Source organism: Mesocricetus auratus, unplaced genomic scaffold (genome assembly GCF_017639785.1).
Source record: "Mesocricetus auratus isolate SY011 unplaced genomic scaffold, BCM_Maur_2.0 Super-Scaffold_100007, whole genome shotgun sequence".
Classification (NCBI taxonomy): domain Eukaryota; kingdom Metazoa; phylum Chordata; class Mammalia; order Rodentia; family Cricetidae; genus Mesocricetus; species Mesocricetus auratus.
This window is the reverse complement of record NW_024429191.1, coordinates 72,853,253-72,878,917: the sequence shown is the minus strand read 5'-3', so window position 1 is coordinate 72,878,917 and position 25,665 is coordinate 72,853,253. Positions and strand designations below refer to the sequence as shown.

The 25,665-nt window shown below is 53.2% G+C and overlaps 1 protein-coding gene across 1 annotated transcript; it reads right to left on the bottom strand.

The window, feature by feature from the left end:
• Window positions 1-1,167: 1,167 nt before the first annotated feature.
• Ppp1r9b (protein phosphatase 1 regulatory subunit 9B) lies at window positions 1,168-18,203 on the bottom strand. The gene is made up of 10 exons (XM_005075854.3): window positions 16,338-18,203; window positions 12,696-12,828; window positions 11,172-11,292; window positions 7,747-7,851; window positions 6,655-6,790; window positions 6,033-6,185; window positions 5,872-5,925; window positions 3,285-3,514; window positions 2,933-3,029; window positions 1,168-2,761 (listed from the first exon to the last, which is right to left on the bottom strand). Exons 1-10 carry the CDS (start codon window positions 17,712-17,714, stop codon window positions 2,708-2,710), a joined length of 2,460 nt encoding a protein of 819 aa, XP_005075911.1. The 5' UTR covers window positions 17,715-18,203; the 3' UTR covers window positions 1,168-2,707.
• Between the last annotated feature and the right edge of the window lie 7,462 nt (window positions 18,204-25,665).

Below are 25,665 nucleotides of genomic sequence, written 5' to 3'. Positions count from 1 at the left end.
TACAACACTCATAAACACGAGGTGACACTTAACCATTCCTTTGAATGCCCCCTCCTCACATAGCACCCAGGGTAGTGTAGGTCACAGGTCTTCCACTGTAGACACTTGGCTTGTCAGACTTGAAGCTCTTACCACAAACCCAGGTGTCTCACCACCCAGGAAGTTCCAGCTTCATTTCTTGGTAAGATTTCCTGAGCAGGGGCTTGGTAGGTGTGCCTAGGAATTTCTAACCTAGGCACGATGACCTGAGACTTCTTTTAGGGAATCTGGTATGGAATTCAGCCCCACCTGGATCTCCCTGCATCATCCCCAGGGCTCTCAATGTTCCAAGCATGACCTGATGAGAGGAAATGCCCTGAGAGGCCACCGCCATTGCTAGTTTCCTGATGACTGTAAGGTAGGTGTCAGAGCTGAACAGGACTTATATGGCCCTGAGGTGCAGAACCAGTTTTGAAGGTAGTTAACAGGACTGTGACAGAATTACCCGCTGGGGAATGGCTGCTTCCAGAATTCTTATAGAGACCACTCATCTCTGGTGTTGTCAGGGGCTAACCAAAATGACCTAGGAACCTGGATATTGAGACTTTTGTCTCTTACTAGAAGGGAAGATGAGACTCCCCCGGGGTCCAAACTACAAAAGTACAAAACTCGCTTCCTAGCAACTGTACAGGAAAAGGCCCTGCTGTGTCCCGTAGGCCTCATTGCATTCACTTCTGGGACTCAACCAAAACTTGTCCCTGAAACTAGCTCATGGGGCCGCTAGTACTATATGAGTCAGTCAGCCCAAGAGAGCCTCTCTGTGACCTTGGAGACAACAGTGCTCTGAAAGTTCTCCTAGATCACCTCAAGAAATCTTTGGTCCTCTTGGCACTTCATAGGAGACCTCTGGGGTCTTGCAGAATGCTCAGTTCTCAGAGGAGGGGAGTTGCGTTTCAGTTCATCCTCTGGCTTGTTCTAAAGGTCTTGTGAAAGGGAGACCCGAAAAGACTGTCTAGAGACCCCGCGAAAACTAGGTGATGGTGGCAAGTGAGTTTGCTGAGACTGGGTTTAGAGAACTGGACTGGCATCGAGATCCTCTCCAGGTCCTGGGCAAAACTAGGGAAAGGAAGGGACCTTCTGGTAACCCTCCTCTTTCCCGGTCCAGCGCATCAAGAAACCAGGCAAGGCTCTGGGAGCTGCTTTTATGGGGACGACCTGACAGAGGGTATGGTCCGTACAAAACCAGGAACAATACATACATATATATATATTATATACAGAGACGGGGTCCTCCAAGGGCGGGGCAAGAGCACTGCCGGTCAAAACCGGAAGTACACCGAGGACCCACCCACCCGGCTCCACCCCCCTCCATCTGCCTAGGTGAAGTTCAGGGGCCGGGCACTATGAAAGCCAGCTCTTTCTGGGGAGTGGGGGGACGTCTCGGGGCGGGAGAGAGGGACAAGAAATACTGACTGATGGTATGGTCTATTTACAGGGGTCTAGGAGAAGCCAAAAAGGATAGAACAGGGTTGTTTAAAAACAAAACAAAAACCAAACAGAAACCTAGGCTTGGGACAGGGGTTGTGGAGGTGGCAAAATGAGATGGATTTTGAAAGGGGAGGGTACCTGAGGGGGTCTCACCTCCCTTGGTCCAAGCCCCAATTTGGGGTTAAAGTGGGGAAACTGAGTCAATTTCACTTAGAAAGCAGGCTGACAGCAAGCAGCCCTGGTCTCCAAAAAGATTAGTAAAATTTTTCCCTCCAGTGAAAACATTGGGGGCGGGGGGGCAGGGGAGGCTGAACCTGATGGTAATACAAGGCTTCCAGGTGTGGCCCTGGGCAGGGCCTAGCTCCCCAGGGAGAGCTCTGCAGGCACACCATCTAAGCTGACTTCCCTCCCTCCTGGCAAGCCTAGGCTAGACCAAGGAAACCTGAACCCCAGAGTGGCCTCAGGACAGTTCCAGGAGGAGGCTATGGCTATTTGGCACCTGGGAGAGGGGGAGGCACAAGGAGAAATTGAGGGCCATTGCCCTTCCTAGGGGAGGGGGGGACTGGATTCCAGGTGTTCTGGACTCATCCTTTTCCCTACTCTGGCTCACCCCCCCCAGCCCCGCCCCAAGGATACATGAGAAATCAGTGCAGGACCAGGCCCAGCCTCTGGCTCAAGGGTGGGCTCTATCCCTCCTGGGATGGGAAGCAGGGGTAGGAGATGTTGAGGCAACCCCTCCAAGCAGGAGGCCAGAATGCAACAGACAGCACAATGATAGGGAAGAGGAAAGGGCCAAGAAAGTAGAATCTCAAGTCAAGAGGCCCAGGGGCCACATGGGCCCAGTGGCAGGGAGCAGCCTCCAAGTGGTGAGACGCTGGGAGAGCCCCAGCTCCACTCCGGTCCAGAGACACAGGCTAGAGGTCGTGAAGTCTGGCAGTTTGGTCTGCAGGTCCTTGTGTCCATCCACCACCCAGGTCAGCTCTCAGCTTCTCTTGGCCTCTGTGCCTTAGCCCCAGAGAACAAGGAGGCCACTCTTCCAGCCACCATTGTCTGCCCGGGGGGCCACCCTAAAGGGGCCTGTAATACCGGCTCTCTGGTCCCTGAAGCTGGGGGAGGTGGGGTGGAGGAGTGGGGGAAGTCGGGGCACCTGTCCCCAGGCTGGTAGGAGCGGGGTGGGGATTGAGGACAGGGGTGAGGATAATAGGAGGGGATTATATTGTCCAGTCAAGGAGTGATCCTGTTAGGTAGAATTGGAATTCCTCAGGGTCTGCAGGTTTCCTTCCAGTTCTGAGATCTAGAAAACAGAGAGGGGATGTCAGGCTTGGCCACTGAACAAAGATCCTGCCCCCAACCCCCTGGTCCTAGTCAGAAATACAATCCTCCCCAAACATCAACAGAGTGGTGTTCTTTGATTCTGGCTTCTATATTGCTCCCTTTGGAGGCTACCCAGGGCTCCAGGCTCTACCTTGTCCAGAAGCTTGTCCATTTCCTCCTTCCTAGCTAGCTCCGACTCTTCCAGTACCCGACGCTGGGCAGTCTCCTTTTTCAGGAACTCGATCTCCCTGGAGACAGGCAAGGAACAGATGGTAGGTTAGGGTTTATGGTGTAGCTTTGGTCTAGGAAGATACAGGTTTTCCCAAGGTCTCTAGGGCCTGGGTCTGGTATTCAGTCATTCCAGCTCTGGTACCCCACCACAGTGCCCTCTAACTTCTGTGTTCCTTGTCTCCCTACTCAGCTGGAGGAAGGCTGGGGTGGGGACTACCACTGAAGGCCTCTTCATCCTGCTTGGGCCCAGATGCAAAGCTCCTCACACATACTTTTGCTGGTAGTCCTTGATGAGACGTTTGGCCTTGCTGTACTTGCGTTCCAGGGCCTGATACTGGGCCTGAGTCTCCCGCAGGTGTTCATCCACAGCCTGGCACAGGCTCTGGGCCTCACCCCAGTAGCCCTCCAGCTTCTCCATCCGCTCCTTGTTCTCCTCCACACTCTGCTCCAGCTGGGCCTTCTCTGCCCGCCAGCGCCCTTTCTCCTGCTCCAGACTCTGCAACTACAAGCAAAGAGCAGCCCTGGGTTAGAGAGGACCAGAGTGAGCCATGGAGCCAACAGTCTTTACGAATTCTTGCACCTGTGGAGTCTGCTGGCCCCCAACTACTAATTCTCTGAGGCTGAACTTAGAGTTCTCCTATGAGTCACTGATTAGCAACTTCTGCCTTATCCAGAAGATGGGAGTGACTACCTCAGGTCTAGTGAGATGGGAGATATGAAGCAGTCACCACCAGCTGGGACTCTCTGCAGCCCTGGTTTGCAGACCAGCCCCTATCCCTGGAGACGCTTCAATAACCTAGCCTCTCTCCAGCTCTTGGGTGACCTGTATTCCCAACAGCTCAGGCTGCATTCTTCTCTCCTTACCATTGCTCAGGCAAGGCCCTACCTCCCACACCTATGCTATCAGGGCCCCAAATCCCTAATGCCTGCCAGATCTTGCACCTAACGTCCAGCCCTTCCTCCCAGCTTTTCACTCCAAATGGAACCCTCCCCATCTGAAACCAGCTTTCCTGACTTGCTTGCCAGGTGGAAGGTTCCACTGTTTCACAGCGGTCCCGGTACGCAGTTTCCAGTTCTAGGGTGTCCTTCTATCTTACCTGCTGCACACACCTCATGCTTTCTAAGCTTAGATAACTCAAGCCTTCCTGCAGACCCTCAGACTTGCCACAGGGCCTTTGTGGGTACTGTTCCTTCTGCTAGCAACATCCCATCTACCCTTCCTCAATACATTTGCTGTGTATCAGTTCCCCACAAAAGCCTGCTTGGGACTTTGGTGGGGAAGCACAACACCCCCCCCCCCAGTTCTTGCTGATCTAGGGGCTCAGTAACTCTTCTCCTACAGAGTCTATTAAGGAGTAACAACAGTCAATGGTGTGTAGACTCTAAGACACACAGGGACAAGGACCAACTCTGCTTTTACTCCTAACTGCCTTAAGTGGCGTTAGCTGTCCAGAAGTTACCATAGCTGTCTGTCAACTGAATGCCTCTTTGCTTTCTGAGCAGAAAGCCACCTGTGACCCACCCTCTGCTCCATGCCCTGAAAACGCCCTCAAAAATGCAGTCTTACTTGTCCTCCCTTGGCCTGTACTCTGACTCACCCTAGGCTCTGCCTAGGCCTCTAACCAGTTCCATTTCCAAGTCCTTATCCTTGAGCCCTGCCCCCATCCCCATTTCCTAGGTGGTGAGAACATTCTAGGGGACACAGCTCCATGCCTGTAGAGCCAAGGCTACAGTTCTTGGAGGGGTGAGGTCTGTCTGTATCGTACCATTTCTAGCTTTCCCACCACGAAGCCGCCTCTCGTTTCTCCCCACAGGAACAGCTACCATATCCCAACAGGCCTCCTCCCAAGTCAGCTGAAGTCTCTATTCTGGACACCTGTTCTGGCCCACACACCATTCCCTACCCTACTCCATCCAAGTACGGGAGAACACACATCCCTATTGTGCTGCATCTTCATGGCCCCTTGGAATCAGTTTTTCCCACTACCCTGGAAACCTTGTGGGAGTTGGGACTCCTTCAATATAGTCTGTGTGTCTACAACGCCTGGGAGAGTGTAGGTACCCAATGCGCCTGTAAGCATCTGGTGTGCATGTACAGCAGCCATGTGTGTCACCAGCTGGTGCTGTCAGCACCAGCATGTGTGCTGCTGGCCCAGGTGACAATGTGCATGTCCTCTGATACTCTTCCTAGGCCATGCAGCCTGAATGGTAATCATGTTTATGTGTTTCTGTGACCTCAAGGGCAGAGTGGATCTATCTATTCAAGCCAATGCCTCTGGCAGAATTAATCACAGGTATCCAAAAAATATGTCTGTGCAGAAAGGAGTGTGTAGGTACCTGGGTGACTGGGTCTGTGGATTCAAGTTGGCATGTGTCACTATGTGCACCTCTGTGTACTTTAGGTAAGCAAAAAAATCCTCTCTCATCCCTAGGCCTGTGCAGAGAGTGGATGTGTGTTGAGTAAGCATGGACACCAAGAGTGAGGGTTGGTTTATCTCTAGGGAATCATTCACACTCTGGCTTTGACAGAGCACTGACCCTGTACCAGGCTGCAGACTTCCTGTATCTGCTGCAGATATGCAAGGAGCAGCTCATTGGTTTCTCACCTATTTAGCTCTATGATGTTGGCAGTGCTTGTATACCTCACCTTACATATGAGGGGATGGAGACCCAATGCATGAATAGAACAGATGGGCCGGAGCTTGGGATCTTAATCCTGGTACCCACGGCCTCACAGTAGCACATGATGGAATGTGGGTATGGGGGGGGGGGTGCCTGTGTGAAGGCAGGGCTCCTTCTCCAGCTTCAGCCCAGCTCTCCAGCATGCACCCACATGCACAAGTGCCTGCACACCCTCACCTTCCGCTTCAGCTGCTGGATTTCCGCTTCAGTGACAGCATGCTTGATCTGGAGCTGCAAAAACAGGGTGGCACTCAGCTCCTAGGGCCGGCTACCCATCTGCCTCCCCCCACCGGCCCCTCCTCCCCCAGCTGCCTCCCCCACCACCCGGCCCCTCCAACCTCCTTGAACTTGTGCACCAGCTTCTCTGGCTCCATCTCCACAGGGGACAGCGCGTCTTCATTCTCTGCTAGTTCAAACACCTCGATGGCCATCTCGCCCCCTGGGAACGTGGGGCTCAGTTCCTCATCCTCATCAGTGGCATACTCTCCTGTCTGTGGAGAGATGCAGGTGATGTGGGCCCACCTCCCTCAGCAACCCTGCTGCTGGGCCTGAGACTAGCAGCAGTATGCTCACGTCAGATTGGGGGCCAGCCAGGGGGCTGGGATAGGCAAACTGCAAGGCTCTGAAGAAACTTCTTGTACTGTTCCCCAATAACATAGCTTCCTTGAGGACCCGGCCCTCTCCTGCTATCAGGTTCCCTAGATCAGGGGTTTACCCTGATGCCAGATTAAGGACTCAGAGGGCACTATGTTCTTCTTCTAGTTACAGGGACACCTTCTGAAAACAGAGAGTGTGGGACTCCTCCATTTTACCAGGGGTCCTCGAGGGGAAAGTCTGCTTCTCTTTCATACCATAAGCTCCCTTGGGGTTTGAGTTTCAACAGGCCTGGAAAAAGTAGTTGAGGCAAATGACTGCACTGCTTCATCCAGCCACCAGAGGGCAATCATGCAGAATCCCTACCTCCTCATCATCCTCTCCATACTGGGCGTATCTCTGCTCCATCATCTCCCGCTGCCATCTCTCCTGCTCCAAGGTCTGCTGAATTAGCTGGGCCACTTCACTCTGCTCTCCAGGCCGCTCCCGGCCAATCATGAACCTGCAGGGACACCAGAGTCATTTGTCATCCTGGCGACATCCCAGCCTATCTACAGCTGGGAATGCCACTGCCCTCATTGTGCTGTCCCCCCCCCTCCAAACCTAGGCCCTCCCAGGGGAGGTGAAGTGAGAGCCTGAGTCCAGAAGCTGCGGAATTAATAATGGATGGCGGAGCTGGGGCACTCACAGGGTTGTCTACCATGAGACATGCCAGCCTTCCTGGCCAGCTTTGGGAAGGGATGTCAACCAAACTTTGGACTAGGCTACAGAGAACATGAACTCAGGAGCTCTCAGCACAGGAGCTTTTTCTACTGAAGAGAAAACAAAACAAAGCAGGGGAGTGGCCAAAATGAGCCATCCTAGGGGATAGGGAATAGATGGTAGAGGTGTGTCTTGGGTCTGCTCCAAGCCCCGGGTCAGGAAGGAGCAGGATGATGGCAGTTGCAGATTAGCATGGAGAGGAAACAGTGGGATTTCCAGGCACCAGCTCCTCCCCCCAGCCACCCACATCCTGTCACTCTCCAGCACCCTTTCCTGGGGGGCAGCACTGCTCTAGAAGGATAGGGACTGGTCCCCGGGTGTCCCGCCAGAGGTGCACACAAGCTTCTACTCAACCCAATGGAGCAATCTTACCAACAGGACACGGGTGGACCCAGGGCGGGGAGAGACGAAGCTCTAGGTGGGGTACCTAGCTTGGTTGGCAGTCATTCTGCTGCGTATCTTGGCTTTTCAATGGGTAAGCCAGAGACAGCAGAAGGAAAGACTAAGCCAAGAGGAGAGCATGAAGGAACGTGAGCCTGGAAGCCTGAGTCCCAGGGCTGAGCAGTAGCCAGGTATCCAGCAATGAGATCTGGGAAGGCAGGCCTGGGGCAGGGGCTGCAAGTGTAAGTCCCTCTGGCAGAGAACCGGTGCCCCAAGGGGACAAGCGTCCTTCCCGTTCCCTCTCTAGGCTCTCACCGCACTCGGCCCTTGGTATTCCTGAGGACAGAGGCTGCGAAGCTCTGCGTCACTCCCACCAGGCTTGTTCCATCCACCTCCACCAGTAGGTCGTTTACTTGAATCCTACAGGAAATGATTAGGGTTTCACGAGAGGAACAGCGTGGGGGGGTGGTGCTAAAGGTGGACTCTTCCCACCAGAAACCCAAGGCTCAGTCCCCACTAGGTCCTATCATAATATGTGAGAACAGAGAGAGCCAGGTGTCAGGAGCCATGAGAGGGGACCAGCAGGCAGCACTGGAACCCACAGAACATGGCTGGGTGGCTGGCAAAGCCACACCTGAGAGAGCCTTGGACAGGCAAAGCCCCGAGGACTCGTGTCCTGAGTACCTCAGGCTATTATTGCGCACAGAGTTCTGGCTGTTGCCTTTGTGGTCACCATATCCTCAATCTATGAGTTGTATGAAAACTCTCAGGTTTCTAGCCCCTCACTGGGCAGTGTCACTGATACAATAATAGTGACTGACTTTTTCCTAGCATTGCCACTAGCGAAGATTAATGATTCAACCATCACCCTTAGAAAGAATTCAGACATGTAGATTGTTAGTAAGGTTGGGCTAAGTGTTTCTGTTAATAGCTTTGAGGTGGAAAATCTTGGGGAACAATTTAAAGTTTAAAAAGGCGTTTAACTGTGTGATGGACTTGGTGAGGTTAAGAAACAAGAAACCAGCCTGGTTATTACTAGCTGATGTGCCTCTCTTGCTAGGATGGGTTGGTGATCAAAGGTGATGATTAATTCCTTGTCCTCAGTTTCCTGATAAAAGACAGTTGATAAATGGGTATGCACCCCGAGGATTGAAAGTGGAGCTGACTGATTGTTTTCATATATAAAACTTTAGATTTGTGATTCTTTTAACATTTTTTAATAAGATTACCTTTTAAGATAAATAATAAAATGACTTATCCTTTCTTTGTAACCATTAATATACAGCCTGCAGTAAAAAAACTGGCTAAGAAAAATACCTTACACTCTGTTAATCTATAACAAATTGCTTGGACATGAATGTATGTGGGTTCCTGAAAATAATTTGTTTTTTTACCTGTAATATGTAAAATGTATAATCATGTAAGGGAAATGGGATTGTAGTCATTCACTTAAAAGAATGTAACTACACTGTAATGTTTATACTGCATAAAATTTTTTGCTTGGGTATATAAGCTGTAAGAAAAAAATAAAGTTAGTTAAAATGAAAACACCAAGAGAGACAGAAGAGATACATCTACATAGAGGTTAAAAAAAAAACAGAGAGATGATAGAAAGACCCTGTGTGTGTGGGGGGGGGGGAGCTGGAGAGATGGCTCAGTAGTTAGGAGCACTGACTGCTCTTCCAAAGGCCTCTGGTTCAATTCCCAGCACCCACATGGCAGCTCAAAACTGTCTGTACCTCCAAGATCTGACACCGTCACACAGACATACACACACAGACAAAACACCAATGCACATAAAATAAAAATAAATAATTAAACAAAAAGACCCTATAGGTAGGTAGGTAGGTGTGGGTATGTTTTCCTTTTTTGGCAGCCCCAGAAAATTAAGTTTTACTCCCTTAGATAGAAAAGTCAATTGAAGGATTGGTCCACTGACTTCATGGCTCCCCCTCAATCAGTGAGCTGCTGAAGTCTGATTCTCACACCAGCAGCCAGGCAACACAGATGCAGTTATCCAGGACCAGGATAGGTGGCAGGCACACGTCCTGTAACAATCACACTCCTGCCTCTTTAGTGACAGGCTCAGAACTCATTTCTACACCTGTGCCACCACCCCAGTGTCCTCTCAAATGCCTGAGATCCAAGCATGGCCCCCACGCCAATTCACATCCTCAAAGCTGCACACTTCCAACACAATCCAGCTCCCCACATGGGAGAGGAAGTTGGGGTATTTCCTAGACTGTGAGGGGATGCAGAAGATGGGAAAAGACTCGGGCACCTCTGTCCTCCACTTCCACCTCTTGGGAGGCCTTGGGCTTCTCAGGACTTCAAGTAGAAATGGAGGGAATGTCTCATGTAAACAGTTTTCTCCTTATAGCCCACATTCTCACGAGGGCACTAGCCCATGATGCTCACACTCCTGCTTTACTAACAAACAGGCAACTGTGGGCAACCTCTGGAAAGGGAGGGAGAAGTAAATACTAGGAAGGATGCCATCCTTTCTGCAGCCTGTGTCACCAGGCCACAGCAGGCAAATGCCCTCTGAATTAGGTACCCATGCCTCTAACGACACGACCCTACAGCACTCATCTCTGTCACACAGAGCGAGTGTGGGTGTCAACCCTTCACGGCTTTCCTGAGGGAAAGCCTTGTAGCATTTCCCACTTCCTCCACCCTGCAACACACACAAGAGAAAATCTGGCAGAGAGGAGCATGGATGCCAGAGCTCTTGTGCCCTTGATGATCCTTCTGAGTCACAGAACCCCAGTCCACAGATGTTCCACACAGGCACACACAGAAGCACACACAACGAGCAACTTCAGTGGCAGAATACAGTCAAAAACAGCCTAGTCCTATCCACACCTCGATCCCTGCTATCCACAGTCCTGCCATTAGAAGCCCTTCCACTCAGGCTGCGGATGTAGCTCCACGGGTAGAGCGCTGGCCTTGCATGCATGAGGCCCTGGGTTCACAAGGAACCTTCTATACATATTTGTTTTTGTTTTTTTAAGACACAATCTCACTATGTGGCCCTGGCTGTCCTGGAACTCATTATGTAGAGCAGGCTGGCCTGGAACTCACAGAGATCCACCTGCCTCCGTATCACAAGTGCTGAGATTAAAGGTGTGCACGCACCACTATACTTGGCCACGAGGAACCTTTTATATACTCACTTGGCCTTGCTACTTCCTGCTTGGCCTTCGGCTGTCATTTTCAATATCACTTCCTCTACGAAGCTGGCCCCGTCATAGTGGCTAGGCCTCCTATTTGTGCCTTCATATATTCTCCATTCAGCCAGTTTGTTTGTTCTGTCTGGTATCTGTCTACTTTATTACCCTGCTTGTGTTCTGAGGGCAAAGCCCTCTACACTGACTGCCAGGGCCTGGCACCAACCCAGCAAGAATCAGGCCCTTAGTATTTGTTAAGGGAGAGAAATGCGAAGCCTTATTCCAGACACACAGCCCGTGTTCTTCCTACTAGAGCCAACACACACCCTAGGCCAGTACACACCGTACTAGGTACAGCCTAGCTTCACACCCCTCCCCCACGGAATGCGCAGGCCCCGGGGAGGACTTCCATCTGTTCATGGCTGTCACCCCAAAACGTGGCACAGCCCCTGCACAGTGGTACTCCTTGAACAGCTAAAGACACACATAACACACACAGGCCTCCTAGAGGCTGCGCCCAGGTGACTACTGCTAAGAGACCCGAGGAAGGGAGTAGAAGGAGGGTGGTACCTGCCATCCCGATGGGCTGCGCCACCCTCCGTCACGGTCTTGACAAAGATGCCCAGCTTCTCCAGGCCCATGTCGGCTCCGGCCCCCATGCCAATGATGCTGATGCCCAGGCCCTCAGAGTCTGTGAGGCAGAAGGGGAGAAGCCATGGCTGGCAGGGATCCTCTATCCTATACTCACTCCAAGGTACAGCTTCCTTTCACAAGTGGTGAGGGGAAAAAACTGTGGTTCCACCCACCTGCTTTCTGCCAGGCCAGCTCAGTGGGGCTACTTCCTGCCCTTTGCCCTATCCAATCAGCTGACAGTGGGGCTACTTCCTGCCCTTTGCCCTATCCAATGAGCTGACAGTGGGGCTACTTCCTGCCCTTTGCCCTATCCAATCAGCTGACAGGCAGCAGGCTGTGTGAGGGTGGCTGGGGTGTGGCAGACTATTGTATATACAGATAAGGGTGTGTAGCTGGCATGGGGACTGAGCCAGGATTTAGTTCCAAGCCTTTTGGTCTCTCTTCAATTAGTCTCTTCTATGCCCAGAGCTTCAATGACCACACATGGAGACCCACTGCCTAGTCACACCTGCCCTGCCCTGTGTGTCCCATGGATCTGTCCCACCGAAACATATGACCTTCCCCACAAACACGCTCTGAGGGCTGGCACCCCTGTCCACTAGATGCAGGCCCGGGAAGCATCCAGATTCCTCTCTCCCAGCTCCAGGCTCCATTAAGTCAAGTAACCAAGAGGCAGGGTTGGTTGTCACTGCCCAGCACATCCACTTTTGCTAAGCTATTGCCGACCCTACTACCAAGTCCATCATCCATTGTGACCTCTCCCTGTACACATGCCACTGGGATCTTTATTTTCTTTCTCTTTTCTTCCTTTTTTTATTATTTATTTGCTTGTTTTTGAGATAGGGTTTTTCTTTGTAATCCTAGCTGTCCTGGAACTCTCTGTAGACCAGTCTGACCTCAAACTCAGAGATCTACCTACATATCTGTCTCTTAAAGGTATGTGCCACCACTGCCTGGCCACTGTGATCTTTCTAGAATAGCTCCCAATCCCTCTCAGAAATGACCATGCTCTCATGATGTACTGAATGTACCTCTCTGCTCTACACCACACTTTCCAAACGGCTCCTCTTCAGAGCTCGGGCATCAGTGACCTGAGACTCTGTTAGCAAGGTGAGGCTCTGTCAAATGTACTGACAGTGGCCTTTCATACCTCCCAGCACATATGACAGCATGTAAGGCTGAAGTCAGAGGTGCCATCTCTCTTGGAGCCTGCTTTTACCTGTCCCCATGCTTCCAACAGAGCCTAGGACCACATACACAGCGCTTAGGAGATAGGTCCCCCAAGTATCATTCCCTGGCATTGCACTGGCGACACCAGTGGCTCTGGGTGCTGACAAGGAATAACAAGAACAGTCAGTAGGAGGCAGAAGTCCAGCACGTGGGCACCCACAAGGGTGGCAGGACAGAGGCTAGCACTATAGAAGACCCCAGTGTATTCCTGAGATTGGCCTGTCCTCTCACCCTTCTCCAGCTCCACAGGAAACAGCTCCAACCTCTCCACACGCTTCTCTAGCTCATATTCCGCAGAGGCCGCCATGGGATCCACATCCTCATTGCGTCGGTCATAGTCCTCATTGGAGTAGGTGCTGAATACCTGGGGAGGAGCAGCTGTCAAGAGGGGCACGGAGGGCAGGAGCACAGCTGGCAGGAGGAGGACTGTGGGCCAGCTGCCTGGGTTGCCTGAGGCCTGCGTCTCTCCGCCAGAGCCCTTTTCCTTATACCAATCCCACAAGGAATCCATCTCTCAGCAAAAGGGCTTCCTAGTTCTAGAGCCCAGGGGCAGGAGAGCAAAAGATCCATTCCATACGGTACAGTCCCATAGCATTAGATGGACACACCTGGGGAGACTGCAGGTCTGCTAATCTCTGCTACCAGGGGAGAGAGAGAAGACACAAGAGCCAGTCAGCTGAGGGTGGACACAAAGGCAGTACACAGAGGAGGAACAGGCAAAGCAGAAGACAGGAAGAGGAGGAGGGGAGGAAGGATGGAGAAGACGCTGGATGATGCCAGATGGGGAGGGGGAGGGGAAGAGGCAGAAGCACCAGGACCCTTCACTGCCCAGCAGCTGAAGTGGATGGCATAGGTGGTGGGGAGGAAGCGGAAGAGAAGGCCATTAACTCCCAGGGAGGCCTCAGGTAGCAGGAGTGGGGGAGGAAGCTGAGCCACTATGGCCCTCCCATATGCCAGAACTGTGTCCCTGAAGAATGACACCCCTGTCCACAGGCACCAGAAAAAACAGGCACAGTCTCCAAGGGACTAAGGATCATGGGGCAGTTGTAGTCTCTCTGCTCTTGCACAGCATCCCCTGTGCCCCTCTGCTGTGTCTGCTTCACTGTGTCTAACTCTGACCTCTTCATAGGACCAGTGAGGAGGTGGGGTTTTGTGGGTACCTGATGCTGAACCCAGGAGGGTATCTGCACAGCATGGAGTGGACATCATTTGGGGAACCATAGCTTGTTTGACTTTACTGCTAGCTGTGACAGGTTAGCATCGCTCGAAGTCAATTGGATGGGCCAGAACCAAGTAGGGGGCGATCCTGTCTCCAGGAAATTCCATGCCAGGACCTCCTCTGCTCCAGGAGCAGAGGGTTACTCCTGTGTTCCAGCTTTGGCTGGGGCTTCCTGAATGTCATCCCAAACTTCCAGCCCTACCACAGAGTTGCACCATCTTGGTGGTAGGTAGAGAGGATGCTTATAGTACCATCCAGAAGCACAGCTGGGGTTTGTGTGTTCTCCTAGTTCAATGTCATAACTACACGGTATCAGACATTCAGGCCCTTCGTGATCATCCAGCCACTGTGCAGTGGCCAATGGACTCTTCTCCAGCATCTGGCCAGCAGTCAGCAGTCCCAGCCCTTGAAGCAACAGACTTCCTATACCACAAATAATCCATTACTCAAGGTCACAAGGGGTTGGTTAGCAAGTAGCAGGACAGGATGGCACCAAATTCAAGATAGGCTGAGTCGGTGATCACTAGTGCCTTTGGCCCTAATGCAAAGGTGTTCTAAGCTTTAGTGCAAAGAATGGCATAAGCCTGGACCAGCAGATTGGCCTTGGCCCACTTTTTCACCTGAGGCCTCTGGCCTTTACCCTATAGGAGACAGCATCCCCCAGGCCTCTCCAAGCCAACCAACCCCTCCCCACTTCCCATCTCACACACACTACACTTTGACTTCCAAAAAACTGACCTGGGCCTCATCTTCCATCTACAACCTGTTCACCTTTGGCAGCCTGCCCCTTGCAGGAATCCCAGGCAGGCCTCAGGCTTGGAGGCCTCAGACCACAAGTCCCTCCCACTCTCAGAAGGCCCTTGGCTCAGCTATCTCAGCTAACAGTCTGGAATGGGGTTCTCTGCTCTGAGCAGATACCTGTAACGGTGACAATTGGGTCAGGGAGGGGCAGAGAACCCTGGCTTCAGAATCAGTGTAGTTATGGCAGTGGAGAAGTCTGGGGCCCTGGGCCAGGGTGGGGAGGAGGAACGCCCCAGAAAGGCCAAAAGTCAGACACTCAGCCTCTGCCCTGCCTTGGCTCTCACACTAGCGGCCAGCTTGCTTCAGAGTCACCAGGGAGTCCAGAGCACTGCTCCAAATCATGTGCTATTTTTTACCAAAAAATCAGGGTAAGGCGTCAGATATAGACAGAGGCCCAGACACACTCCTCTCTCTGAGGGCATGGGGCTACTCAAAGAGCCCACGGAGATGAGGCAATGGCCTGACACCCTCCCAAGAGCACTACAGCTTCTGCTCCTTCCTGGATCTCCCTGCCTTCAGAGGGAACGGGGCATGGAGAAGTCTTCCAAATTCCCAGGCAGGGAGGGGAGGGGGCTGGCCACCCTAAGCCTTTAGACCTCTGCTGGCCTGGGAGAGGAGACGGAGGAGGGTGAGAGAAACGTGGGCAGCCTTGGTGTCCAGGAGTAGCCATGGAAACTGCAAGCAAACACACGGGGTTTGGCTGGGGAGAGCAGAGGGGCAGGGTCCCGGCCAAGGGACGTCCTCAGAGCTGTGTACAGCCTCCTTCCCGACCCAGGCAGGTCACAGTAGAGCACAGGAAAAGACCATCACAGCCAAATGTGCCAGCTGAGCTCACGGGGAGTGGGAAATGGGAGTGGTCTCCTGTTGGTAATTCTTCCCAGGGGACATCTCTTCTCTACCACCACTACTCAGAAGATCTCAAAGCACTGAGTGGCACGGCTCACAAACCAATCACAATAGTGGTGTTAGAGCTAGGGAGCTGGACCCTCCCTCCCAAGCGAGCCCCCTCCTCTTTTAAAGTACCCAGGGAACATGGAAAGGGCAAGATTCCTAAGGCTAAAGGCATGTATGTCTGCCAGGCACCTTAGGGGGACTCCCAGGCCCATCGCCCTCTTCCTGTGGAGCCTGCAGAAGGCCTACTCCTTCAAGGGCCATATAAGATGCTCCCTTCGGTGCAACCCTGGACATGGGAAACTGCACAGGCCATGAGGTGTAGGGCCTTTCCCCCAGCCCAGTCACAAGGCCTCAGCCCAGCGCACACTCACAGTCAGCTTCCTTCTTTCACTTCTGCAAAGTTGGGGTGGGGGTACTGACAGGGCAGGCTGCAGTCCCCTATCTTTGTTTTGGGAAGCTCCTAGCTCCCCTCTCTCACCCCAGGCAGTGCCAGCCTTACACATGAAGAAGCAGGAAGTGTCCTAAGCTTCCCATCCTCTCTCCTGACAGTAGGGCACAGGCAGGAACAGTGTCTTGAGGACACGTCCCACACCCCTTCAAGCCAGCCAAGCCCCAGCCTCTGGCAGCCGCTGGCAGCCTCAGGAAGAAAGAATGTCTGGGGGAGGAAGAGGGAGCAGGTGTCCCAGAGTAGGCGTGGGACAGGGCGGGATGCTGGGCGGGGCAGCAGGCTAGGAACCTGAGGGCAGGTCACAGCAGGCCACCTTCACAACCACAGACCTGAAAACCTTCCCACTCTGACAAGCAGCTGGAAGTCCCCCACGCCCCCCTCATTGTGGGAACTTCTGGGAACCCAGCTGGGTGGCAGGAGCTGACTCAACCTGCCTAACACGGATGTCTGGGCGGGGGCGACCACTCGCACACGGCAGGGGCAGTGTGGGGGCCCCAGGGGGATCACTCACTTGGATCGGTGCGGTGCTGAAATGGATCTTCCGACTCGGGGCCGGATCCTCTTCCTCTGAGAGACCGGGAATCTCCACACACCCTGACTCCGGCTCATAGGGGGGCTCCCCATCCTCCTCATCCTCTTCATCGTCCTCCTCCAGGGCACTGCCCCCAGAGTCCTCCCCGAGTCCACTGTAGGCGCTCACATCCACCAAGTCCGCTTCCGAGAAGTCCTCCTTCTTGGACTCATCCACCTCCTCAGGTGCCACGTCCAGGGCCCGGCCATTGTCCAACACCCTCTCCGGCGTCGCCGCCACCGACGCTGCCTCCTCCTCGGGGACCGCCTCGGCCTTGGGCTCTTCGGGTGCGGGGCTGGCTGTGGTGGTCGAGGTGCTGCCGTTCTCCAAGGCTGCATGGACGGTCACCTCGGCCTGGATCACTTCCCCGGGAGCCGACTCGGCCTCAGACTCCCCACTTTCCTCAACCTCCACCGGCTTGATCTTGCGCACCTCCCGCGGCTTAGGCGGCGGTCGGGCAGGGGCCACTCGGTGCTGTGGGGGCTGCTGCCCCCCGGTGCCCCGCTCCTTCTCGGTCGCGGCATCCCCCGACGGAGCAGAAGGCGGCGGTGGCGGTGGCTGAAACACCCGGGACCGCTTACTGACCAGCTTCGAGTTGACCTGGGGCGCCCCCGCGGCCCGGGGGGGCCCGGGGGCACGGTGAAGGCCGGTCCTCGAGTCGGCTTTCTCGAAGACCGCACTGAGCTGGCTGACCGTCGGCGACACGGCGTCAGCATCCAGCTTGTCCAGCGCCTCGGTGCTGCCGTTGAAGCGCACCACGACGTCCAGCTTCCGGTCCTGCAGGCCGGCGCGCTCCTGCCTCAGCAGCCGCCGAGCCGCGGCCTCCTTGTCGCCACCCGAGGCCGCGGGGACGCTCCGTTCGAACAGCTTCCGCGTCTCCTGCAGCCGGGACGGCGGGTGCGGCGGCGGAGCCGGCTGCGCCGAGGGCGCGGGCTTCGAGTCGAAGCGGCTCACGCGCTCAGACACGCTGGTGCCCAATTTGAGCAGGGCGCTGTGGTCCACGTTCTCGTTCAGGCTGCTGGCCCGCGGCAGCGACAGGCGCACGCCGCCGCGTTCGGACGCCCGCGGGGCCTCGGCCATGCCTGCGCCGCCCCCCGCTTCCCCTGGCGGCCCCGCGGTGGTGCCCATCTGCAGGAACATACTTTTGATGCGGTGGACGTTGGAGCCATATTTCTTATGGTGGGCCGCCTTGGGTGTCTCATCGGGCCCGGGCGCGTCGGGAGGCTTCAGTGCCTGGATGCCCGCTTCGTAAGCGCTGCGGTGCGGGGAGGCGCTCCGGAGGGGACCCCCGGGCCCCCGAGGCTCCGTCTTCATCATGGTGGGGGGAGCCGGGTTCGCATCCCCCCGCTCCCCGCTGCCCCCCTCCAGCAGGCGGCTGGCCAAGTCGGGACCACCGCCCCCTCCCCCAAAGAAAGAAATCCCGAAAGGCCTTCTATAGAGCCCCCCCAGAAACCAAGCTGCCAGAAAACAGTTAACCCTGCTCTAAAAAAAAAAAAATCTCGGAGCGCCCTGTGTGGGTCGCCTCCCCCAACCAAGCTGCCAAAGACAGCCAGCCCCCTTCGAAAGCTCGAGCGGCCTGGTGCGGTCGCCCCCACCCAAATTGGAGAAGCGGAGGCTGCCTGGAGCCGCTGGGACCGCGCGCCCAGCCCGCGAAGCAGCGGCCGCAGCGCCGGCTCACATCCTCCGAGGCGGTGTCAGCGGGGCTGGCGGCGCGGGCGCCCCCTACTCCGGCCGGGAGCCTTGGCTCTCGGGGTGCCCGGCATCCCCGCGCCCGTGGCTGCTCCGCTGACCCGGGCCGCTCCGCCGCGCCTCCCTCCCTCCCTCCCTCCCCCCCGCGCCCCGAGCCTCGGTCTTTCTCTAGCTCAGCCCGAACCGCGGCTGCCGGAGACCGAGCGGCTGCCCTTCTCGCCGCCGCCGCTGGGGGACTGGCACCACTGGGTCCTAAAGGGATCGGATTTCCGGGGCCGGAGCCTTGTGAGCCCTCCCCTTCCCTTCCACCCTGACGGCTCGTCTCTCCTACTCGTACTTGGCGGACAGCCTTCCGCAGCTTTTCGGACCTTGGCTATTCGTCTTCAACCCTCCCATCCCAAACTCGGCGGCTTTTCACAACCCACATAAGCGTACCCTCGTTTAACCCTGGGGGGGCGGGGAACCATCCAGACACAGCCCTCTGGATCCGGGCCCGATCCTCCCCCAGGATGAAGGGGTTCTGTGCAGAAGGGCCCTGAATCATTCACTTAAAGGTCCTTACAGTGTTCAGGGCTATCAGCATCAAAACTGTTGGGTGCTAGGTCAAAGCACATATTTCTAGCTCCTTCCAAACTTGATGCAGGGAATCTCAGAGGCAGGACCTGGGAGTCTGCATTTTAACAACTCCCCATAGGGCACTTTTTGCACCTTCCAGGATGTAAAACTTGGGCCCAGCAATACTCGTGCTGAGGGGAAATGAAGAAAAGGATGGGGGAGGGCACATCACCCAAATGGCAGGAGATTTCCAAAGCTCCAGTCTGCCTTTGAAAGTCTTAAGATGGTGCTCTTCGACCGGCGTTGGTGGCACACGCCTTTAATCCCAGAAGAGGCAGGAGGATCTCTGTGAGTTCGAGGCCAGCCTGATCTACAAGAGCTAGTTCCAGGAAAGCCTCCAAAGCCACAGAGAAACCCTGTCTCAAAAAAAAAAAAAAAAAAAAGATGGTGCTCTTCAGACTTCGGGAAGAGTGTCGAATCCTGGCCTTCATAACCTGCCAGAGAACTCTCTCTCAAAAGAAGACGAGTTGGGACACTATTGCGGGAGTAGGAAGGGATGATTCTAGAGGCCTAGGGCCAAGCGTTTTGAATTTAAGGGATTCTGGTCATTGTGTGTGTGTGTGTGTGTGTGTGTGTGTGTGAGAGAGAGAGAGAGAGAGAGAGAGAGAGAGAGAGAGAGAGAGAGAGAGAGAGAGAGCGAGAGAGAGAGACAGAGACAGAGAGACAGAGACAGGGAGAGAGACAGAGAGAGAGAGACAGAGAGAGAGAGAGACAGAGAGAGAGAGAGACAGAGAGAGAGAGAGAGAGAGAGAGAGAGAGAGAGACAGAGAGAGGTGGTACCTTAATCCCAGCATTTGGGAGGCAGAGGCAGGCGGATCTCTGAGTTGTTGGCCAGTTTGGTCTACAGAGTGAGTGCCAGGACAGAGAAACTGAGTCTCCAAAAAACAACAACAACAAAATGTGAGTCCTACAAATCCCTTTTTGAAAACTCAGCTTCTTTAGAGTTCCCTCGTTCCTCACATACACAAGGGGCCTGGTGTTGCCCTTTATCCCTCCACAGTTGCCTGGTAGTGAGGATTCATCCAATAGTCAGGTCTAATTGTGTTGCTCGGGTCTGTCGAGCCCAAGAACTGAGGAACTGAGTGGACACTAGGACCCAGAGAACAACTCAGGCACAAAGCTCCCCCCCCCGCAGCTGCTTCCTGCATCTCAGGCCTTCCTGCGGCCTCCGCCTCCTCCCCCCACCTCCCCTCCATCCTCTTCCTCCTCTTCCCGTTCTCCCACTCTCTCCGGTCGGCCTGGCCGAGCTGGTGGAGAGAGCACTCCTACCTTTCCTTTCTCGGTGTGTGGGTTTTGTGGGACACTAACCCCATAGCACGTGCAAAAAAGCTCAGTGCGTGGGGGATGGGACGTGGGGAAACCGCCTGGGAACCCTGAAGATTGGGATGGGGAGGAGCCAAGAACCACTGGACTGGCTCCCTCGAGTAGTGTGCCAGGAGAGGGAAGATTTTGGCTCTCATCTGGAGCCGGACTTCAGGCTTTCAGATGCCCCTACATTTCTGCACAGCAGGCAGGAGACTTACCCCTCCCCAGTTCCGCACTTGGGCAATCTGTGCAGGGTAAAGAAGCCACCCAGGTGCCTCCTCACCTTTTGATTCTTCTTAGAAGCCCTCTTTCCTGAACAAGGGTTAGGACTTATTTCCAAGTTTAAGTCTAGGATTAGAACCCTCCAACCTGCCCACGACTATGGCGGTTGGTGGTTTTGTTGTGTGTTTTGTTTTGAGACAGAATCTGGAGTATCCCATGCTGGCTTTGAACTAGCCATTGTAGCCAAGGATGACCTTGAACTTCCGATCTGCCTGCCTCCACCTCTTGAGTGCTGGAATTAAAGGCCTGAGGACCTACCAGGGCTTCCTGCGTGATAGGCAAGCACTCTAGCAACTGGGCTGCATCTCCAGCTCCCACGGTGATAGGTGGGCGATGCCCTGCTGCTCACCCTATTGCTGGCTGGGAACTTGAGCCTTGTGTCCTTACAGCTCCTGTGTGGATAGGGGGAGGGTGCAGGCCCCTGGGTGTTCTGCCCAGAACCTCCCACACCCTTTGTGGTGATGAGTCATCTTTACTGGTCCCAGCCCAGGGGGTCTATGCCCACACTTGGGGCCAGGTAGGAGGAGGGGTTGAGAACCAGCTATTGGCCTCAACGTCCTTGGCAGAAATTTAAGATGAGCTGACCTTAATAGGTACCCTCAGGTCTCCCTTGTCCAGTGAGACCCCTTTAAGGGCTTTGGGATGTGAGAAAGTGAGTGAGCTTGGGATTTGGGTGACGGGGGCTAATAAGGAGAGATTATTGTTTCCCCGGCTTCTATATGGCAGAGCAACACCCAATCTGGAATTTTACCATGGCTCTTAGAGTCAGGCACCAAACAATCTGCCTATGGGGTGGGGCACACAGTGTCACCTCCTCCATCCCGTCCCTGCCCAGCTGAGGTAAACTTTCATTCCTCAGGCCATAATGTTCACCGTGTCCCACCTGTTTAGTATCCCTGGATAATTTAAAGCTTTTGGTCTCCCCAGGACCCATGCAGAGGGAACTTCCATGTCATGGCCACTGTGCCTGGTGGTCTTGGGAAGGGAGTTCCATGCCTTTGCCCTGTGTGGGGGTAGGGGTGGAGTGGTTCCCAGAGTTGAGCCAGGATTCAGGTCCTGACTGTATCACTTACTGTCTGTGACCTTGCAGAAGTCATGTATCTCTGTTTTGCTCTGAGGGGATAAACTGAGGCCTGGGAGAATCGCCAGCAGCTTCCATGCTTATGACCAGGGGTTGAAGGAGCCGCCTTCCCAGCAATTGCCAAATGGTGGGAACTGTTGCACTAGGCAGTGATAACCCTCCCTCTGCCCTGGCCAAGCCCTGCCTTGTTTTCTCACACACACATCGGATGAGGGCCCTGTGGGATGGTGCTCTGGGACGGTCATGCCTGGAGGCGTGTTGGCTTTAAATGCCAGGTAGAGCAGCAAAGATGGTGATGAAGGCTGGTGGGGAGAACCTGATGTACGATAAGTTCCCAGCCTTCAGCACCCTGGGCTCAGGCATGGGCTGGGAGCCAAGGCTGGCTGCTCTTCCCAGCCTTGGGCCTTTGAGACAACTTCTGACAGTAGTTTCGTGTTTTTTTTTTTTGTTTTTGTTTGGTTGTGTTGTTGTTGTTTTTTTAATGTTTTCCTGGCCACTGTCATCAGAGAAGAAGCTGCCCTTTGCCTGGTCTATGGTAAGTCCATAACATCACTCCAGTTCCTCTGTGTTGTTGGCCTTGAGCTAGTTCTGGGATCCAAGGAAGATATGCTTGTGTTCCCACACTTCCAAACAGGAGAGCTCAACTCCAGCGTGGCGGTGGATAACCTAGTCACAGGCAAGAAAGGCAAGAGCAGGCATTCAGTTTGAGACCCAGCTAGGGTTCTGCTGGTCTGAATTGAGTCCTGGCTCCTCCCATTTGTTAGATGGCCTTGGGCTACTCATTTTGGATCCCATACTTGCTAACGAGCTCAACTTAACCGCCTGAAATCTTCTGACCACGGATGGCCCTGGGTGTCTCCTACTTCCTGTGTAGCAGAGAATAAAGCAGGGCTTTGAAGTCAGGCCATTTTTGTTAGAACCCCCAAGCTGCTACTTCCAAGCTCAAGGGCTTTGCCATATTTCTTCTTCTGTAAGCCGGAGACAATACACCAGACTCAGGGAGTTGCTGAGGGCACTAAATAGACCCTGAATTCAGAAAGCACAGAGGTGTTCAGAGTGTGGGCTGTCCCCGACTGCGACTGCACGTGGATTGGAGCATGCATGGGGGCTGCACATGCACGAGTGTGGGCAGGAGTATGGCTGCGAGTGAGCACCGGCGCCTGCAGCTCAAGCCTATTTCCATGAGACATTGGGCCTCTGCTTTCTTGTCAAGGTCCGTTATGTGAAATTCTGGTATGTAAGTATTTCTGCCCGTGGCGCTTCCAAATCCTTGTGAATCGTTTCTTCTTGCTGTGGTGGAGAGTGCACTCAGGGCCTTAAGCATGCCAGATAAGTGTCCTGTCACTTAACCTCATCCTCAGCCCCAGGTGACCTCCCTTCTAAACTTCTTGGTGTTGGTGTGTCTCAAGTCTCCCATTGCATCTGTAGCAAGAGGACCCATGGGGTCCTTCCTTCTTCCCACAGCTGGAGATTGTGACTGCCTTTTTTTTTTCTTTCTTTTTTTTTTTTTTTTTTGGCTGCTGGCTTTCTTCCCATCAGTCTCACACTGTACTCTAGCACCCCTGGTAAAGCTCACATGCTTCTTAGAGACCAGGGAGGCATCAGTGTGTGTGTGTGTGTGTGTGTGTGTGTGTGTGTGTGTTGGGGGTGGGGGAAGGGATGAGACACAGCAGAGATTTCTCCAAATCCTCAGTCGCTTTAAAGGGAAGCCTATATTTAGCTGGGCTTAGAGGAGCCTGTAAATATGTATTTTGCAACGTCGTAGTTGTAGCCATGGAGCTCTAGCGACATACAGAGACATACAGGTCAAGGGGAAAAAGAAAAAGAAAGAAAGAAAGAAAGAAAGAAAGAAAGAAAGAAAGAAAGAAAGAAAGAACAGCAAAAATTAGGCAATATGGTTGGTATCAGCAAATCCAAGGAATTCCTTTTGCCTGCTCAACTGCTAAGAACTCACATTTCTGTGTTTTTTTTTTTTTTTTTTTTTGGTTTTTCGAGACAGGGTTTCTCTGTATTGTTTTGGAGGCTGTCCTGGAACTCACTCTGTAGACCAGGCTGGCCTCGAACTCACAGAGATCCGCCTGCCTCTGCCTCCCGAGTGCTGGGATTAAACACATTTTTGTGTTTTTGATGGCTACCATTTTGATCTGGTTTCTGGACCATGTGCAGGGAAGAGACAACTTTCAGAGTCACCGACTCCCTTAGGCCTTGCAGTCTGGCACAGGTTCAGTCCCCAGAATGCCAGCTTTTGCTCCTCTCCCTTAGCCCCTTGCTCTCCAGATGGGGGCAGAGAGCAGACACATGAGCATTCTTGTTAGGTGGGTAATTCTACTTCACAGAACTCTGAGCAATCTTGTTAGTTTGGGTAATTCTACTTCACAGAACTCTATTTTCTAATTTTTTTCTTTTTCTTTTAATTTGCAAATTTTCTTGGAAAATAAGGAAAGTTCAGAAAACGGCATCACAGCAGAATTTACAAATGGCCTTATTGGGTCATGTTTGCTTCAGGTTTGTCCGTATAAATGATATTAACTCGGAGCCGGGCGTTGGTGGCGCACGCCTTTAATCCCAGCACTCTGGAGGCAGAGACAGGCGGATCATTGTGAGTTCGAGACCAGCCTGGTCTACCGAGTAAGTTCCAGGACAGGCTCCAAAACAATACAGAGAAACCCTGTCTCGAAAAAAAACCAAAAAAAAAAAAAAAAAAAAAAAGATATTAACTCGAGAGGCTGGGGAGATGAGTCGGTTGGTGAAGTACTTGCTGTGCAAGCATCAGGGCTTGAAGTCCACCCGGAGAAAATAAGTGAAAATCAAGCCAGGTGTGGTGGCCCATGGTCGTGATCCCAGAACTCGGGCTGCAGACAGAGAACCCTTGGGGCTTAGAGGCTAGCTGGCCTAGCTTACTTGAGGCCAGTGAGAGACCCTGTCCCCCCCCCCCAAAAAAACTGCAAAGGTGTTTTCCATCTTCTCCAATGGAAACTCTGTCTCCAAGCACAGCAACTCCCTGCTCCCTCCCTGTGCTGTTCCTGGCAACCACTTGTATCTGTGCGAACTTGACTCCTCTAGTACCTTATGCAAACATCGTACAGAATCCTTTTGTGCCTGCCTTGATTTTGCCTGATGTACGTAAATTGTAGCAAGTGCCAGCCGTAATCTCACCTCTTTCCCAAGCATTTCCATATCCATGAAACAGCAGTGTTTGCTGAGTCTCCACGGCCTATGCAACAATAGCAAATGCTATATGCGCCATTTGTACCTTGGCCACCCAAGATTTTTGACAGTGGGTCCCGATGTGTACTTATGTCTGTGGTTTGTACATTTTAATTTTTGCTCATCATTTTATCATGTGAATAAGCTACAATGTAGTTGTGGCTGATTCACCTACTGACAGTGTTTGGGTGGCATCTGTTTTTTGATATTCTAAGAAGGGTTGCAGTGACACATCCTGGGATTTTATCTGAATCCATTCAGGGTGTTACCTAGAAACATAAAATCAGGTCTTTTGCTTGGGTGGTTGAACTTTGAACTTGGCTGTCACTGCCAAGATGTTCTTTGGAGCTGATGAATCCCCGTCCTTCCTTCTACCAACCACAACTGTAAAAGACCACATCTTGCTAACATTTGCTGCCCCCCCCCACAACTTTTGAGACAAGGTATTACTATGTAGCCCTGGCTCACCTAGAACTCTCTAGACTAGGTTGCCCCAAAACTCTGCCTGCATTTGCCTTCTAGGCTGGGATTAAAAGGGTATATTACTATGCCCAGCTTCTACACTTTCTTTTATTTGTGTGTATGTTCGTGTACATGATGGGTGTGTGTCCTCACATCGTGTACATGATGGGTGTGTGTCCTCACATCGTGTACATGATGGGTGTGTGTCCTCACATCGTGGCTAGAGGACAAGCTCAGTGTCATCCCCACCAAGGCTGTCTACTCCTTTTGAGATAGGGTCTCTCACTGGCCTGTAGTCGGTTAGGGAGACTTACTTAACTGGTCAGTGTACTCCAGGATCCTCCATCTCCACCCTCCAGTTTAGATTACTAGTTTGTGCCACCATGCCCTCCCCCCACTTTTTGAAAAATGTAAGTTCTGGGGATTGAATTTAGGTCCTCGTGCTTGCAAGGGAAGCACTTTATTGACTGAACCAGACTCTCTTGTTGGGCTTTTTACCTGGTTTTTTATTTTGTTTTTGACTTTTTGTTTGTTTGTTTGTTTGCAGTGTAGGTGAGACTTTTTATTTTTGCTAGTCTGCTGGATGTGACATAGCTCACCTTAATGTGCATGCCCTGACAGAATTAA